General features: G+C 43.7%; 2 protein-coding genes across 6 annotated transcripts in view; both read right to left on the bottom strand.

The window, feature by feature from the left end:
- The window catches only part of foxo3b (forkhead box O3b), a 74,672-nt gene extending 70,293 nt beyond the window's left edge, over positions 1–4,379 (bottom strand). For 2 of the 3 annotated variants that reach the window (XM_063223377.1, XM_063223378.1), the window contains exons 1-2: positions 3,839–4,379; positions 2,881–3,614 (exon numbers count right to left, since the gene is read on the bottom strand). In XM_063223377.1, the coding sequence (XP_063079447.1) occupies positions 2,881–3,420 (540 nt within the window). In that variant the 5' untranslated portion in view covers positions 3,421–3,614; positions 3,839–4,379. Of the gene's footprint in view, positions 1–2,880; positions 3,615–3,754 lie in introns of all 3 variants that reach the window. The other variant, XM_063223379.1, reaches the window with a different exon arrangement.
- Positions 4,380–16,602: 12,223 nt separating this feature from the next.
- Positions 16,603–17,500, bottom strand: part of afg1lb (AFG1 like ATPase b) — a 58,820-nt gene continuing 57,922 nt past the window's right edge. For all 3 annotated transcript variants that reach the window (XM_063222461.1, XM_063222462.1, XM_063222463.1), the window contains exon 13: positions 16,603–17,343. In XM_063222461.1, coding sequence (XP_063078531.1) covers positions 17,212–17,343 — 132 coding nt within the window. In that variant the 3' untranslated portion in view covers positions 16,603–17,211. The remainder of the gene's footprint in view (positions 17,344–17,500) is intronic.

Below are 17,500 nucleotides of genomic sequence, written 5' to 3'. Positions count from 1 at the left end.
CCCGAGCCCAGGGAGAGAGGGGGGCCCAGAATTGGACCCTCATTACATTGTATGTATTGAGTTTGTGGCCCTTTCAGACGTCTTTGTCCCGGGCCCAGCCAAAGCTGTCAGCGGACCTGGGTGGACGCCACATCTGGCGCCACATCAAAATTGAGCTTAGACTGAAAATGGTCTTCATAACACCTCCTTTATCTTGCGACAAACCCTTGGGTCCAAATGTGTCCCATTTTAAAGACATTGCTATATCAACTTTGCAGTAATCACAACATCAAATATAATACCAAATACCAATCCTCAGTTTCAATGTTGACGCAGTTTGCCTTTGTATGGCAGATATGTTGTTCCTGCCGCATGTCATCCAAGAGAGAAGTCTTGTATAACTGAGGTGATCTGTGCTACTAGTTCACCACTTGGAGCTAGAACCCGCCACCCACCAGTCAACACTCCAGTTCGGGCACAGCACGATACAAGGGATGTTACAAACCACACCGAAAACCGAAACCGTACAATTCACACACATACCGAACCGAACCGTGCAATCCATCGCAAACCGCAATTCATGTACTGCCCAGAAAAATATGTAAAACAGAGATTCTAGGAGTATCTTATCCAGTCTCTCTAATTAAAACATTAGCGTATAAGACCAAATCAGAGGATGACACAATTAAAATCACACCATTTTCAAACTATAAGCCTATACAAACCATATGTAGGATATTTAGTGATAAGTCCGATTCTATTAGCCAGTGCACCATTTATCATGAACTAAAAAAAAAGAACCGTAGAGAACCGAAAACCGTGACCTTGACACTGCGATATGAACCGAACCGTGAATTTTGTGAACCGTACCACCCCTACACGATACTGCAGAGCTAAAGGTCCAGACCGATAGCTACCACCGCTACCGATACTGTGTGAGGCTTTGTGAGGGAGGTTTACTAACATTCTACAACAAATTCTGCAAGTTGGTATCATCTGCACTTGATTCGAGGACTGTGTTACTGTCACTGTGCAGTTGTCTGTGCCATGAACCTAGCGGGCAAGGCCGCAGTGTTCCATGATAGCCGCATCAAAAGTGTCACGTACAAAGAGGGGGTTAGGTTCTGTTCTAGGTCATGTTGACAACTGACAGCTCTTCACAACCATGACTGTGTTTGTGAGCACAACACACACACACACACACACACACACACACACACACACACACACACACACACACACACACACACACACACACACACACACACACACACACACACACACACACACACACACACACACACACACACACACACACACACAGCAGTCATGTTACCACATAGTTTGGGGGAGGTGTGTGCGTGTGCGTGTACGTGCACTTCAGCATCATATTCCCCTTGAGAGGGATCGAGACTGGGCCAGGTCCGCATCAAGATAAATTACGGCCATTTCGTTCCATTCGGTTCCCATTCTCTAAAAAACACACACACACACACACACACACACACACACACACACACACACACACACGTACACACACACACACGTACACACACACACACGTACACACACACACACACACACACACACACACACACACACACACACACACACACACACACACACACAAACTGTGGTTGCTACATCCATTTCTTAACCTTCGCCCTTTCCTGGGGCCCCACCCCGTTCGCGCTCGTTGGCAAGCACACAGAGCACATATGTCTCCGGGACTGCAGTCCGAGGCTCGCGGCTGTGACATGCCCTTTGAAGGCAGTCTGTGGGTGCGCGGCGCGCTGCCCCTACTCGCCTGCCTGTTAACAAGAGGCTCGCAGCCTACCATTCTGGGGGCCACGACTCCCGGTATGCAAGTCTCTGTAACGTAAGCCTATACCTCCATAATCACCATCACTCCACTCTCCACACCCACCACAACCGCCACGAAAACGCGGGTAGCAAACGACTGAGGCCCTGCCGTGACCCAGAGAGGTAACACCGCTCGCTCACGGCATTGCATAAGACAAGTTTTGGAGTGTCTACGTGTCTAGTCCCCGGCTATTTCGGTGTGTGGACCACGGCCAAATCAACGTTGCTGACAGCGAGCTGTGTGTGTGTGTGTGTGTGTGTGTGTGTGTGTGTGTGTGTGTGTGTGTGTGTGTGTGTGTGTGTGTGTTGCTTGTCTCTTGGGTCCAAATAAAAGTAATCAAATGTGTGTGTGTGTGTGTGTGTGTGTGTGTGTGTGTGTGTGTGTGTGTGTGTGTGTGTGTGTGTGTGTGTTGCTTGTCTCTTGGGTCCAAATAAAAGTAATCAAATGTGTGTGTGTGTGTGTGTGTGTGTGTGTGTGTGTGTGTGTGTGTGTGTGTGTGTGTGTGTGTGTGTGTGTGTGGTTAGGGGAAACGACATATATGACCATCTGGTCACCTAAGCGAAAAGGGCACAGGTGCTACCCAATAACTGAAGCGGCCTTGTTTGAAATGCCAAAACAGCAAAATTCAACCTTCTTAGTTTTCAAAAGCACAATTCACGAGTTCATTTGATTTTGACTTCATTAACTGTGCTTATACCTCAACCAGACTGCGGTATAAAAGAGGGCTTTATTGTTGGTGGATTTCACCCGTAACAGTGATTTATGTTGACGTGAAGCTGTGTCTCGTGAGCGCGTGCCCGAGCTTCTTGAAAGCACGTTCTTTCAACTCGCATCAATAGGACGCACGCGCATGCAAGGCTATTCCTTGCGCCACATGGGCTATGTTATTGTTATTGTTTTGATGTGATGACGATGTGAGAAGCGGGCTATACCAACAAAGTGGCCACGCGTTCCTTCACTCTCGCTGCCTGTTACGCACACACACACAAACACAAATATAAACATACACACAGCTGTTACACATTTTCCACACCTACCTTCCACCCAGCCGAGCTGTTGCTGTCGCCCTTGTCTTTGAAGTAGGGTACACTTCGCACCATCCAGTCGTAGATTTGGGACAGTGTGAGTCTCTTGTCCGGTGCGCTCTCTATGGCTTTGGTGATGAGGTCCGCGTAGGACAGGTTGCCCCATGCGTTGCGGCGAGAGGAAGACTTCCGCGGCGTCTGCTGCTGGCTTCCCGGGGCGCCTACCAGCTCTGTGGGTTTGCCACCACTACCACCGTCGCCTGGAGAGAGCGAGGGGAGAGGGGAGTTGGAGCCTTCCTGGGCGGCCGCTGCGTGCAGTCCTTCGGCCATCAGCCCAGGGCTTCCCTGGTCCTCTCCGTTGATGGTCATTGCGCTGTCCTCCTCGTCATCTTCTTCCTCTGGGATGATGTCCGCCTCCGTCGTCTCGGGCTTGTTGGCGATGGACTCGGGCAGGGGCCAAGTGCATGATCTTGGTCGCTTCTGGGGCTCGAAATCCGGGTCGATAACGACGTCCAGCGTCGGAATCGAGTCCGGGGCTGTCGTGTCTGCCATCGTGCCTTCACTTATGAGTGTGAGTTCTTCTTAATGGCTTGTCTACTTATCTATTCAGTCAAGAAAAAGGCTGAAGATGGACTGTTACAGTCGCATTCCATCAATGTGTGCGTCTTGCCCAATCCAATAGCCTACTGCAGCGATGCGCTCTTTGGTGTTGGTAGCCTTCCACAGCGGTCGTCCAACGTCCTCTCCTTCAATGAAAGCAGAAAACAAGTATGCGTGTTAACTTACTACCACATGACTTTAAACATAGCTTTCAAAATCACACAGAACCACTCGAAGGACAATACACCTATGTGTTTAACGCGGCTTGAGAAGGATGTCCACGCACCACTCACTCCCAACCAGCCACCTCAGTTTCCGCGCCGTGCACCGCGATCAATTGTACCGCACTCCAGTCTCACTGATGTAATACCTTTTACAACTCTGACCCACAGCTCGGGAGCTGCTGCCGAGAAGAAAGTGATCTCGCGTCACACAAGAAACGCATTCCCGTAGCGCAATCACTGTCCAGCTGTCAAAATCGTCGTCTCCCAATGGGTTGAAATAGGGAAGACCTGGGTCGTATCCTTCGTCAACCCGCCGCGAGCTCCCTCAGTTCTCAATTCCAAAATCGCTGATTCCTTCCTACCCGACCCTCTCGAGTTGTTTTATTGGCGACAGCCCATTGCCGTGTCCTGTCACTGGTCACTAAACTGGAAAGACAGCGATAGTAAAGCTAACGGTCAAAAAGAGAAGAGAGCGAAAAAAAACCCGTTTAATCCTGAATCAGCGCTCTGTTGCCAAAAAAGAGTGCACCTCAATGGCCATTTGCGGGGGCAAAATGTCAATTGCACCCAGGCAAAAAAAGGTCTAATCTTTTCGCGTCCTGCTACTACCTCGACTTAGAGCTTAACCTACTACTACACATTCCGTTCTCTTGACAGCGTTCAACAAGCACAAACTTACTGCACTGATACGAAGGCTGAAACCCGAGCCGCAGCCCTAACCTCGCTCGGTAGACCGGCCCCCTGGATTCTGTGACAGGGATCGCCTTTTAAAGAGACAGGACAACGGGAAAGCCGCCAGTGGCCCAAGTCTCGACATGTTGAGGCAAGACACCCTTGGACTTGAAGAAGCATGTGGCACATATTGACAACTGAACTATTGCAATAACTGTGTCATTACATTGCAATAGGCTACTGTAATAGCGGTACAAGTAACTCTTTTGTCCAATAAAGATATTTTAACTTTGTCATCCGAACTTTGGGGAAAGTTGACAAGATGTTAGTCTACTACTCACCCAAGTAGAATCAACTCTTGATGGAAAGTTGATTTGGCAGTCACAGTGGCTTAAAACACTGTATGTTGACAAAATTGAATTTTCACACAGCTATGATGATGATGAGAATGCGAAATGGTCTACAAAAATAGCCAGCATGTACAAAATTCAGAAAGCAAAGAAACATATTTATTCTTACCCTCTGTTTCAGTGAGTAGCCTACTGTAGCCTATCACTGCAGGTGATATGGAAGAAATATTACAAAACAGTCATTTTCAGTTTGGCTGTCTGGCTGAAGTAGGACAATCAAAACTCACATTCTCATACACCCAGCACAGAGCACAGGCACGCGTGGTCCCTTTAACAGCTGGTGGAGGTTGTCATCTAGTGCAGTGTTTCCCAACCTTTTTTGTCTCATGTACCCCCTAAGCCTTTTCGTTGTGCCATGAGTACCCCCTAACTCACGCTCTACATCACTTTGTCTATTCCAGGGTGACTATGCTCCATGCATTTGTTACTAAAATTAAAATTTTCCAAGTACCCCTGCAGTGTGCTCGCGTACCCCTAGTGGTACACGTACCCCTGGTTGGGAAACACTGATCTAGTGTACAGTGTCCACGCCCCTCATGTCCACTGTGACTTCCCTCAAACATATGACGTCATTCTGCACACTCGCTGCAAGAAATCTTCAGAAACCCTACCGTCTCTCTCTCTCTCTCTCTCTCTCTGGGTGTTTCTCAAAGTGAAGTGTCCTTGCGTTGTTATGTCGAGTAACGCCGTTGGTAGTCAGTCTATCTGATTATTAATTACACTTAGAACTATTCATTAGATAGTCTTTTGTGAAATCGGCGGAAAATGGCCGTTACTCGTAGGCCTATACTAGTAGGGCTACGACACTTTACTTTGAGAAACTATCCACTATCTCGCTGTCTTCTCTCCATCTCTCCTTCATCCTTTCTTTGTAGGAAGGCGCTCCATCCCCCTCCCTGCAGCTAGGTCTCCAACTCTATCAAAACATCTCTAGGTCTTTGTTCCCCGCGAGATGTTCTCTCCAAGGTGGCGTACAAAGACGTCACCTTTGGTGTGCAGTACAGGTTCACATGTAATTTAGCTTTACGCGCGATCATACTGCCATGTGACGGAATGTTTCCCCCTTTGTGAGCAACCCCAAAATGAAACAGGGCTATGGCTGAACTCTTTGGTGACTTGCTGATCGTGTTGTTATCTTCTCTTTACTAACTGTATTTTTTATAAACCTAATACATATTCTAGACAATTGTCATGCATAGGCCTAATGCGCAAAGCACCGACTTCGGTTACCCAGGACATTCCCGCGTCCTTACAGCTTGTGTCATGGTGTGTCCTTTGAACAACAGTAGGCTACCCTGTCCAGATTGATGGGCCTCTACTAATTGACCGAGAGAAGAATGTAATATTCGCAGTCTACTAACAGAACAGCCTGTGTGGGCGAGTGTCATCTTATTCATCTTTGACAGCGTCGGTGTTTATTATTCATCGCGGCCGCATTCCACTCATTCCCACGCCGGTGTTAGAGGGGGACTTGAGTGTGTGCAAGACAAGGCCGGCTTGTTGTGGAGGATCGTCCATCCCCGTAGGCTACAGCGACCACAGAACAGAACAGTCCTCTGCACCTGCAGCAGTGCGCGGCATCGGACGGGCCGCCGACCACCCCCTCCGTCAGAGCCCCTTTGTTCTCACCGCGCAGTGAAGAATGGTCAAGTCAGCATGCATGTCAGCGTGCCCAGAGTTATGGTCATGCACCCCCCCCCCCCCACCTCTCTACCTCTCTCTGCTCTCTCTATTGGTACAGGAGTGTGAAGCTTCACTCTCAACCACAGAGATGCAGCGTGCTACTGTACAGTAGGCCTACATGCGCAAAATTCCCTGACACAATTCAGTGTTGCCAGTGCTTCCAATGTGTGCGCGTGACAGGGGTCTCTTTCTCCCTCTCCCGATGTGTGTGTGTGTGTGTGTGTGTGTGTGTGTGTGCTCGCTATTCCTCCGCAGTGAGTAGAGTACCAGTGTGTGTATCCAACGAGTCATTCATCATCTCCACTTGACCAGCGTGTACCCCCCCCCCCTCTCTGTCCTCTCCCACGCTTGCGCGTTGTCCTTCCTACCGAATGCAGTGCAGTGGGTGTGTTTTCTACGAGGGCAACAAAAGAAACTGGAGTTATCCGTGTAACGAGGTTATCATGGTGTGGTTTGTTTTTGAAGTGACAGCTTGTGAGCTTTATTTGGGGGTATAAGAGGGAGCGATAGTAACACGAAGGCAACGAAATAAAGGGAGGTTTTGACAAAGACAGGAACTACAGACAAAGCCTCACCAGCGGAGGAGCACATCACATCACCTGGCTTTGCGAACTTGTCAGCAGCAGCCACTTTACTGCTCCACTGCCAGCACGATCGAGCCTCAGCTGCGGGTTGACGTCATACGTCAAAACAAAAACATCTTGCGCACGTGGCTACAGGCTGTGTGCTTAGTTTAGCGCGATTCTCTACCGCCACCCACTGTCTGAATGAGAGGGGACGTTCAATAACAGCGGTCGAGCTGGGGGAAAGGGAATGAGAAATCCTCTCCCGTATTATGTTCAGTGCACTGCTTTATGATCACTTGTCTTTACCTTTTGTCTTCATGCTTCATGTTCTTGTTGAATAGGCCTACTAATGTATCTACTAGTTCTCAACTCTACATTACAATACTAATATAGGCCTAAAACTTCTGTCTGTCAACACTCATTCTTGGTCATGTTAATCTCTTGTCAACCTCAACCAGGGGTGGATTAAGAAATGATGGCCCCCTGGGCCAGACACTGTAGACACTGAAAGATTGCAAAGGTGGTTTTGAAGGCCGGTTTGGGTCGTGGCCATGGGGCCAAGTCGGCCTGGCCCCTTGGAGCCTTGGCCCTTTGGCCCCCTTGGGCTCCCCACCCTCAGACCTGACTTTGCCTATGGGACTATACCGGTTCATTGTACACTATATTGGCTGGCACATGAAGCACCTTGGAAAGATTATTAATGCGAAGGTGGTTTTGAAGGCCAGTGTGGGTCGTGGCCGCGAGGCAAAGTTGGCTTGGTAGGCCCATTCATTAATTCGCAGGATATGTTTCTGCATAAATACCTTTTTATTTTTTCTGTCCCTCCCTGACCTTACCTGTGTGTTATGTGTCTTGAAATGTCTATGTGGCCATTATGTGTATTTATGTAAGCTACTTGACACCTTAATCCCCCCCTCCCCCCAGAACAATAAAGTTACTCTTCTCTACATGGTATGCACCCATGAAAGTATAACATAATAAGTACATATAATATAAATATACATTCATGCAATATTGATCACCAATCCTCCACCATTCCGAAACATTTGAAGCAATTTGGATTACACTTTACATTAGGGTACACATTTGCATTGTACTGACCTCATTAGGTAGAGTGCAGAAACTGGTTTAATAACATGTAACCCAGGGGTGTGGAACCTTTTTCATTCAAGGGGCCACTTCAAATTCCTCCAAGGGCTGCACTGTGAACACAAACAGGATTTCCCCCTGCACTTTAGGCCTATATTGAAGATAGCCACCTTTAAAACAGACCCCACCTTCTCTGGGTAAGTGTAAGTGTAATTTCTAAGATTCCTTTACAAAATATGTCATATTCCATGTGAAGCTGCATAACATTAAAATTATATTGGGGGCCGGATAGAACGGCCTCAAGGGCCGTAAATGGCCCTCGAGACATCGGTTCCCTACCCCAGATGTAACCGTATACATCTACTGTACAAGGTATGCCTCTGATTCAGTCATGGGTAAGTGGTTAGGGCGTCAGACTTGTAGCCCAAAGGTTGCCGGTTCAGCTCCCGACCCGCCAGGTTGGTGCGGAGAGTAATTAACTAGTGCTCTCCCCCATCCTCCTCCATGACTGAGGTACCATGAGAATGATACCGTCCCACCGCATTGCTCCCTTGACCCTTGGGGCACCATTTGGGGCTGCCCCCTTGCACGGGTGAGGCATAAAATGCTATTTCCTTGTGTGCTGTGGAGAGCTGTGCCACAATGACAATTGGGAGGGAAAGTAATCTCATCGCCCCCTGCTGGCAACGTTCCAAGCCCCTGCAACAAATGAATGTGTTTTTTCTTTGAAAAATTACATCTCGGCCCTGACGACGAAGTAGAAGTAGTGGCAGTCATATTATGGGCAAGTTGGCCCGTTTTATCGAATTGGGTGGTAAAATGTTCGGTTTTTCACTTATCTGAACTGATTTTAATATTCTTTAAAAAGCTAGTACAGAACTACACTGACTGGTATGTGTGACGTGTTTACTCCATGTAATTAGCATAGCCAAATTAGCATAGCCAAACATGAGCCAGAGAGGTGGTTACTCGTCACCACAGAAGCCACCATATCTACTAGAGAAGTTAAAACCAAACCAAAACAATCGCGTGTATATATGTGTAATAAGAAGACAATGTGGAACTCGCAGGATTACAAGAATGTGAAGATATGCGGAGAACTTGCGTTCATTCGCGTTCATTTGTTTCTCTGTGTTGTCAACGAGGCGCGAAGCAGAGCATGCTGGGAGCTGTAGTCCGCTTCCGACCAGATTGGCACAATTTCTATTTTTCTTAAAATAGCAAAAAACTACTCAGGATTTTCACAGGTAGTACTTCACCCTATTGTGTACCCTGAAAAATGTGTCTGGTGTTATAGTTCCTAGTCATATCTTTGTGGGATTTTTTTAAAAACTCGTCTATGGGAGTTTCAATAGGGTCGCCCTGGTGTTTGGAACGTAACCGCTAGGATCGCTGTTTTCCACTTTCCCTCCCAATGGGAGTTGGAGTTTCCCAGGTGGGCTTTCACTTTCTACAGTATGGAGGTGTAGTCTGGTTCTGCAGCCTCTCAGTCCAATTGAAAAACAAAATACTCAGACTGCTGAACATTTGCTCCAAACTGGTAGGCCACACCCTGGAGGGACACTTCTTGGAAAGTTGCAAGGAACATACTCTCAGAATGGCAGACAAGATTGCTCTGGACCCTTTGCATGTGCTACACCAGGAATATGAGCTCCTTCCTTCTGGAAGACGTTTCAGAATGCCCCACTGTCAGAAAATTAAATACAAACTTCTTTTCTCCCTCATTCTATAGCGTTGCTTACAGTTTTTCTCAATTGGTTTTGTACATTTCTAACAACAGAATAATAATCCTCAAAACTTTTTGTTCAATTCTGACTTCCTGGTGTTACCTGTGCACATGATAAAATCAGTTTCTCATAGTTTTCAGTATATAGCAAATGCTTTCATCCACCATGCAATGGTTGTGTACAATTCTCAGCTTTTTCGTACATTATCAATTGCTTTCGTCATATCACTCAAAATAGCTGGGTCTCTTAGCGTCCAAAAAGGGCCTAATCGTTACGCGCTGGATAGAAGCACCAAAATTGGTATAGATCATCCTGTATCTCATCATTTCAGAAGAGGTGCCCCAAATTTCAATTTCATTAAGGTCATTTTTATGGGGTAAATCCAAGATGGCTGCCCAAAACCAGCCAATAGTAGTAAAATGCTGTACTGCCTGGACATAATGGTGTTATGGGCCAATCCACCTATTTGTGTGTGATGTATACAAACTGAACTTTGAAAATATGTGCAAAACTTACCATAAAAACAATGTTATATATGTCTTATTTAGATTCAAACACAGGAAAATCATAAAAAACCATGGTCAAAATGAGATCACTCTACAATTGAGAGCTCATTTCTGGGCATTTAGCTATTGAACCAACATTCATTAAGAGTTTAAAAAATTTGCAGTGGGTCATATCTATAACATCCAAAAAGAAAATTGTGGTTAGAAAATTTAGGGGAGAAGAGATAAACCCTTGAACTGGGCCACACATAACTGTCCCAATGTTAGCATGCTAGCATTAGCAGGTTCAGACACTCAGTCTGCTCTTCAGATAAAGATGGCAAACAATAATTTTAATCCCACTTACACATGCGTGCACACAAAAACTACTACTACTTCCTTAGGACCCCCTCAATGATTTAACCCTAGGAGTCCAACTGAAATGTATTCATATCAATCAAGTCAATAATACATGTACATATCAAGTGTCAGTGACAGCTGTCAAATGACAGATGTATGCTGATTAATGTTCTGTATATGTATAATCGCAGTCCTAAGTGTACAATGGAGTGATAAGGGCATTTATGCCACCCACCCACGGTCTTCCTCCCCTATCACTTTCTATCAGAACAGAACTGGGCTACTTCTCAGACACTAGACCCAGGGATGACCTCAGCACACACTCAGCATACTTTTTAGGTTTTTTATTTTGACGTTTCTACTGATGTTTCAGTGTGTTACTTTGTGCACCAAAATAAAATGAAAAAAAAAAGGTTTTGCTGAGTGCTCCGGTCATTCCTGGGTCTAGTTGACCCAGTCTGTCTTAATTCTGCTGTCCTCAACTGTGAGCACCACGCACACATCCTTCTTCTAAGTGCATCACTTTCTATCTTGTCGAGACACTACCTCCTGTCTGTTTGCTCTAAACTGGAACAAGTGTTCGGGGGCTCATGTCAAAGCAGGGGCTGTCAGCGCTACTGTGGATCAAACCTCGGATAGCTGGGTCTCTTAGCGTCCAAAAAGGGCCTAATCGTTACGCGCTGGATAGAAGCACCAAAATCGGTGTAGACCTTCCTTAGGGTGTTCTCCATCATTTCAGAAGGGGTGCCCCAAATTTCAATGTCATTAAGGTCATTTTTATGGGGTAAATCCAAGATGGCTGCCCAAAACCAGCCAATAGTAGTAAAATGCTGTACTGCCTGGACATAATGGTGTTATGGGCCAATCCACCTATTTGTGTGTGATGTATACAAACTGAACTTTGAAAATATGTGCAAAACTTACCATAAAAACAATGTTATATATGTCTTATTTAGATTCAAAAACAGGAAAATCATAAAAACCATGGTCAGAATGAGATCACTCTACAATTGAGAGCTCATTTCTGGGCATTTAGCTATTGAACCAACATTCATTAAGAGTTTAAAAAATTTGCAGTGGGTCATATCTATAACATCCAAAAAGAAAATTGTGGTTAGAAAATTTTAGGGGAGAAGAGATAAACCCTTGAACTGGGCCACACATAACTGTCCCAATTTTAGCATGCTAGCATTAGCAGGTTTCAGACACACAGTCTGCTCTTCAGATAAAGATGGCAAACAATAATTTTAATCCCACTTACACATGCGCGCACACACACAAACTACTACTACTTCCTTAGGACCCCCTCAATGATTTAACCCTAGGAGTCCAACTGAAATATATTCATATCATCAAGTCAATAATACATGTACATATCAAGTGTCAGTGACAGCTGTCAAATGACAGATGTATGCTGATTAATGTTCTGATATGTATATCGCAGTCCTAAGTGTACAATGGAGTGATAAGGGCATTTATGCTTAGGAAATTATGAATAATCAATATGCAATACACCATAGGTCCTACATACAGTATATTGACAGATACTTTGTTTTAAAAGAGCAAAATGGTAACATGTCTGTTTTTCCATCTACTTTTGGCTTTAATCTAGATGACATGTTGGCTACCTAACTACTTAATTTATTGTTTGCTCGTTATTTTTTATTTGTGGGTGTGGTCCTTTGTTTAAAAATTGTCTGCCTGCCTTCCCTCTCTCACATAGGCTACTAAAAATAGTCTTTCAAAAACTTAAAAAACAACAGCATGTGGAAATCCTATTGGCTTTGGAGGGCTAACGTCTAATAAGACTATACTTTACTCTACTGTATTGCACTGTACTGTACTCTACTATACTGTACTGTACTGTACTGTACTGTGATATACCGTACTGTACTCCTACTGCACCGTGCAGTATGCTACTGTACTGTACTGTACTGGTACTGTACTAGACTGCACCGTACTGTATGCCACTGTACTGTACTTAACTCCACCGTACTTTATGCTACTGTACTGTACTGTACTTTACTTTACTGTACTGCACCGTACTGTATGCTACTGTACTGTACTGCACCGTACTGTATGCTACTGTACTGTACTGTACTATACTCTACTGTACTTTATTATACTGCACCATTCTGTATGCTACTGTACTGTACTGCACTCCACTGCACTGCACTGTACTGTACAGTACAACTATAGAACTGAAACAGAGCAGTAGTGCTCAAACTGTGGTACGCGTACCACTGGTGGTACTTGAGACATCTCTGGTGGTACCATTATGAACCTCTCCTGTACTGACTGGCAAAAGTGAATATGGAAGGCCTTTACTGCGATATTCTAATGTTGGTTGTCAAGGTGGTACTCGGAGAGCTCAATATTTTCTCAGGGGGTACTTCACACAAAAGGTTTGAGAACCACTGATGTAGAGCATTCTGAGGACATGTACAATATTATGGCAAAACGGTGTAGTGGGAATGAGTTATGTTACTGTTACCACTCAAAATCTTGAAGGTTAAAAAAAGTCGTGTGGCATTTTGTTTGGGGGGGGCGGGGTATGATTGACTATTCTTCCGCCCAGTCTATTTATGTGCCTTGCATATCAAGAAAATTAGTCCAGGTAATGATTTACTTTCATAGTATATACCATATGAGAAGTGTTGTTCTATATAGATATTTCTCCTATGGGTAAGGGTGCCAAAAAAGACCTACAGTACATGTTGTCCATCAGCTGTCAGTTTTGATAGCAGTTTAAGTACTCAATGATTACTGAGCTAACTAATACAACTTTTGACACAAGTACTAGGTGAGGACTTGTCTGCAAATAAACATTTTTTTTTATCTCTGTCTTCTTACTCAACATACACTAAGAAATCATTCCCATTTAATTTGAACTGAAGCCATACTGTGGCCTACATGTAGGCCTATATTGAGTAATCTGTAATTCCATTCTAAAGATGACTGAAATGCTCTCACAATATGCACTTGTAAAAATATAGAATTAGGTGATCTTATGGGGTTCTTCATACATATGGAAAGGTCCTGTCCTTTTTCCCTCTCTCATACAAATAAAATACGTATATCTGTTATGGAAATTAGAGGATGGGGAACCTGCTACCTAGGGCATCTTGCACTGACACTATCCCATTCAAATCGAGCATTAGCAGCAGTCTATTCTCACCATAGTTTTAGTGTTGGCAATGCTCATTTTAATTCAGACCAAGAATCTTCTCAAATCGTTCACAATGTTACATGCTGTCAAGCACGTAAGCACAGACTCACCCATACTTTCACACTATGTACATTTTGTAGTTTTATCAATCTGGTCTAGCAGGCTACCCTTGCTTCATCTCTTCTGAGGACTATATTAACATTGTCAGCTAAGTATAATGTCATGTAATAACAATGTAATGCGTTACCAACATGACATATTGTATATGACATGGTAGACATTTTTTTTTCAAGGGGCACCCCTTCTAGGATGTCTTCAAATCAGTCAAGGAACACGTGTACCGAATTATATGCTTCTATCCAGCGCGTAACGATTTCTCGGCTTACAGCCCCTACTAAAAAGCTTTGTCACTGAATGCATGAAACTGTCGCACCCCCCAAAACATTTAGGCCCTAGGTCATAGTTTAAGTCTTGACATGCAAAATTATTTACCAAGCTGTCACAATGTGATAAGCACTGTATAATGTCCATTGGATTTTTGTCTATAAATGTGATCTGCATTGGTAAATTGCTTGCAGGTAAATATTGACTCTCTCTAATCAAAGGCAGTAGAAGGGATATAGAAAACAGGCATGCAATACAACAATAGGCACTGTACTGCATTATAATACTCTATGCCTCATGTGCCCTTTATAATTACGCTCAACGCAAAATTACAATATTTCCCTAGAATTTCACAAGACAGTAAGTGAGCTTTATACAGTATCAGTGTATTGTTTGAAATTTATTTTGCCTTACAGTTCTATATTTTTTTCCACATGGGCCTGCAAGACAAGTAAAAAGGGGTGGTAGAGGGCGCATTTTGACACCTCAACCACCAGAGTTGGCTATTTTTTGTATTTTGCAATGAGAAAACCTGTCAATTAATAGGTCATACTCTAAATGTATATCTATTACAATCTTATCTGATCAATATAGTATAAAGTCGAATTTACAACATTTCCCATCCAATCTAAACAACATTTCGCTTCAGAAAAGATCCTTGAGAGTGTACTAGTCAATTGACAACATGACAAATCCATTTGACAAGCTTATCCATACACTATGACACAATGACTAACCATTCTGCTGGCACTGACATGTTCATTGACACAATGACATTTGGTTTTGAAAGACAAACTAAGGATTTTTGCAGGTCATCCATGGTGTTTTGCCATTTGTTAAAGCTGTTTTCAGAATGAATATTATGTTTTGCAAATTGCGAGAGAGATTTGAGAAATTTCCAAAAGGAATTGAGAAAAACTGTAATAAAAGGGGAGAACAATAGACAATTTTTTAGTAAATTAATTTTAGTAACTTAATTAGTAACTTTTTAGTTATTTTTTTTAGTAAATTTTAGAAACTTGTTTTTAGTAACTTTAGTAACACACATGGACAATTTGTATTGGACTGTGCTGCCCTAAGAGCTTATGGACCTAGACGACTAGACTATAGGCCATGTTGTGTTGTGTCTGTTGTGTCTAATGTGCATTTACATGTGGATTGTGGAGAAGTGTTATGCAAGACAAATTTCTGTACAAACAGACAATAACGGTTTATCTTATCTTATCTTATCTTATCTTATCTTATCTTTCATCCACCTCAGCATGGGCTTGGGCTTTTGGCTGCCAGTCCAGCCCATTGCCATCCTCGGAGAATTCAGCACTTTGTCAGAATTATACAAACACTTCACACAAAAAATGTAATTATGGTATGTAGATAAACAACTGTAAGAACAGCACTACTACATGCAGCATTAATTAATGCAGCATCCCACTACAGTACCTAATGCAGTAAGTACATTGTAACAGTGTAACCTTCAAATGAAGAGTTACCGCATTCTGTTTGAAACCTGCCCATATTTCTTTTTATTAGAGATGCACCGGATCCTGATTTTTAGGATCCTGCCGGATACCGGATCCACTGCTTAAGATCCTGCCGGATCCGGAACCGGATATCGGATCCTACGAAAGGGTTGAAACACATAGCCTACTCGCACACGTGGGCCATTTTTATCACGTTGGCTCAAACTATTTTGACTGAAAAGCCTCGGCTACCGGATCCTGGATCCTGGAACCGGATCCGGATCCTGTGAAAAACCCTCTTATCCTGCCGGATCCGGATCTTGGATCCTGTGCATCTCTACTTTTTATAGGACCCATGAGATATCTATGAATACATGTATTCATAATTTTCAGATGCAATAGATTATTATAATGCATATCTTTTTTGAAGGTATTTTGGGGCTTTTTAGACCTTTCATGACAGGAAAGTGAGATCTACAGGAAAGCAAGTGGGGAGAGAGACAAGGAATGGCCGGCATAGCAGTGCCCCACCACCTGATCCACAGCAGGGCCATTATAATTCAATTCTTAACTAATGGGAATATTATTTAGCTTACTTCTGGTTTATTTTGGTGTAGGTTAGTTATTCAATATATTTCATTGTTTATTTTGTTTAGTTAAACCTTTTCTGGTGACCTGCTGCGGCCCCCTTAGCACCCCCTCGCAGCACCCAAGGGGTCCCCCCAGCTCCCACTTTGAAAACCACTGATTTAGTCTGCTGAATTCCTAGGGAAAAGTTGGGCAGCATTTCTGATACAGTACCAGTAGGAGGTGCTGTTGTCTGTCAGATGGCCACTTTGGTCTAAATAAATAAATAAATAAATAAATAAATAAATAAATAATTTAACCTTTATTCAACCATAAAAACAAACCCGTTGAGATTAAAAATCTCTTTTACAAGGGCGTCCAGTTGCATCAAAATAACAAATCAAGTAAACCAATATCATATCAAATAAAACAGTTACAGACATAGGGACTCAGTCTCAAGTGATCTCATCTTGGAATTAAAATCGCTGAATGGAATCAGATCTGTTAATTTCAAGTCCTTTTGTAAATTGTTCCATGAGGTAGGAGCAGAAAACACAAAGGCCCTTTTCCCCCGTTCAGTACGAAAGCAAGGGACAGAGAGTAACAAATGACCTTTGTTAGCACGCAATGGGAAAAGAAAAGACCGTGCCACTTATAGCGAAACACTAGATGAATTTTAAAATCTGCTCATTGAAATTCATTATTTTACAATAATAAAACACACATTAACACGTGTTCCCATGCATTCACAGATGAAAGTCCCTTTAATTCAATCAAGGCCTAGTTAGAGTAGAAACATCCCACAGACCAGTCAGTCATTTGGGACCAGTTTGAAACATCAGTCCATAGTTTGGCAAGATAAATAGAATGTGTGTGTGTGTGTGTGTGTGTGTGTGTGTGTGTGTGTGTGTGTGTGTGTGTGTGTGTGTGTGTGTGTGTGTGTGGTGTCATGTTTCGTGGTTGCGTTCTCGTTGTTGCCAGTACTGTTCCGTCTGCATTTCCGTCAGTCTTGAGATGGTCCTCTTAAACGCAAAGAGTTCCTCTTCTCCCGTGAACAAGGACAGCTGATCTGCTGCATCCTACACGCACACGCACACATACACACACAAATACACACAAGAAAATTCTTTTTTTTTTTTTAAACTATGACTATTGTAGAGCTGATGTCTTGTTGTGCTCTTGTGGTGATGACAATACTTTCCCATTCAAGGGTAATGTAGTTTCATGGCCATCTAC

Source organism: Engraulis encrasicolus, chromosome 18 (assembly GCF_034702125.1).
Source record: "Engraulis encrasicolus isolate BLACKSEA-1 chromosome 18, IST_EnEncr_1.0, whole genome shotgun sequence".
In the NCBI taxonomy this organism is placed as follows: domain Eukaryota; kingdom Metazoa; phylum Chordata; class Actinopteri; order Clupeiformes; family Engraulidae; genus Engraulis; species Engraulis encrasicolus.
The sequence above is the reverse complement of the archived record's forward strand: the minus strand, read 5'-3'. Positions and strand labels throughout refer to the sequence as shown.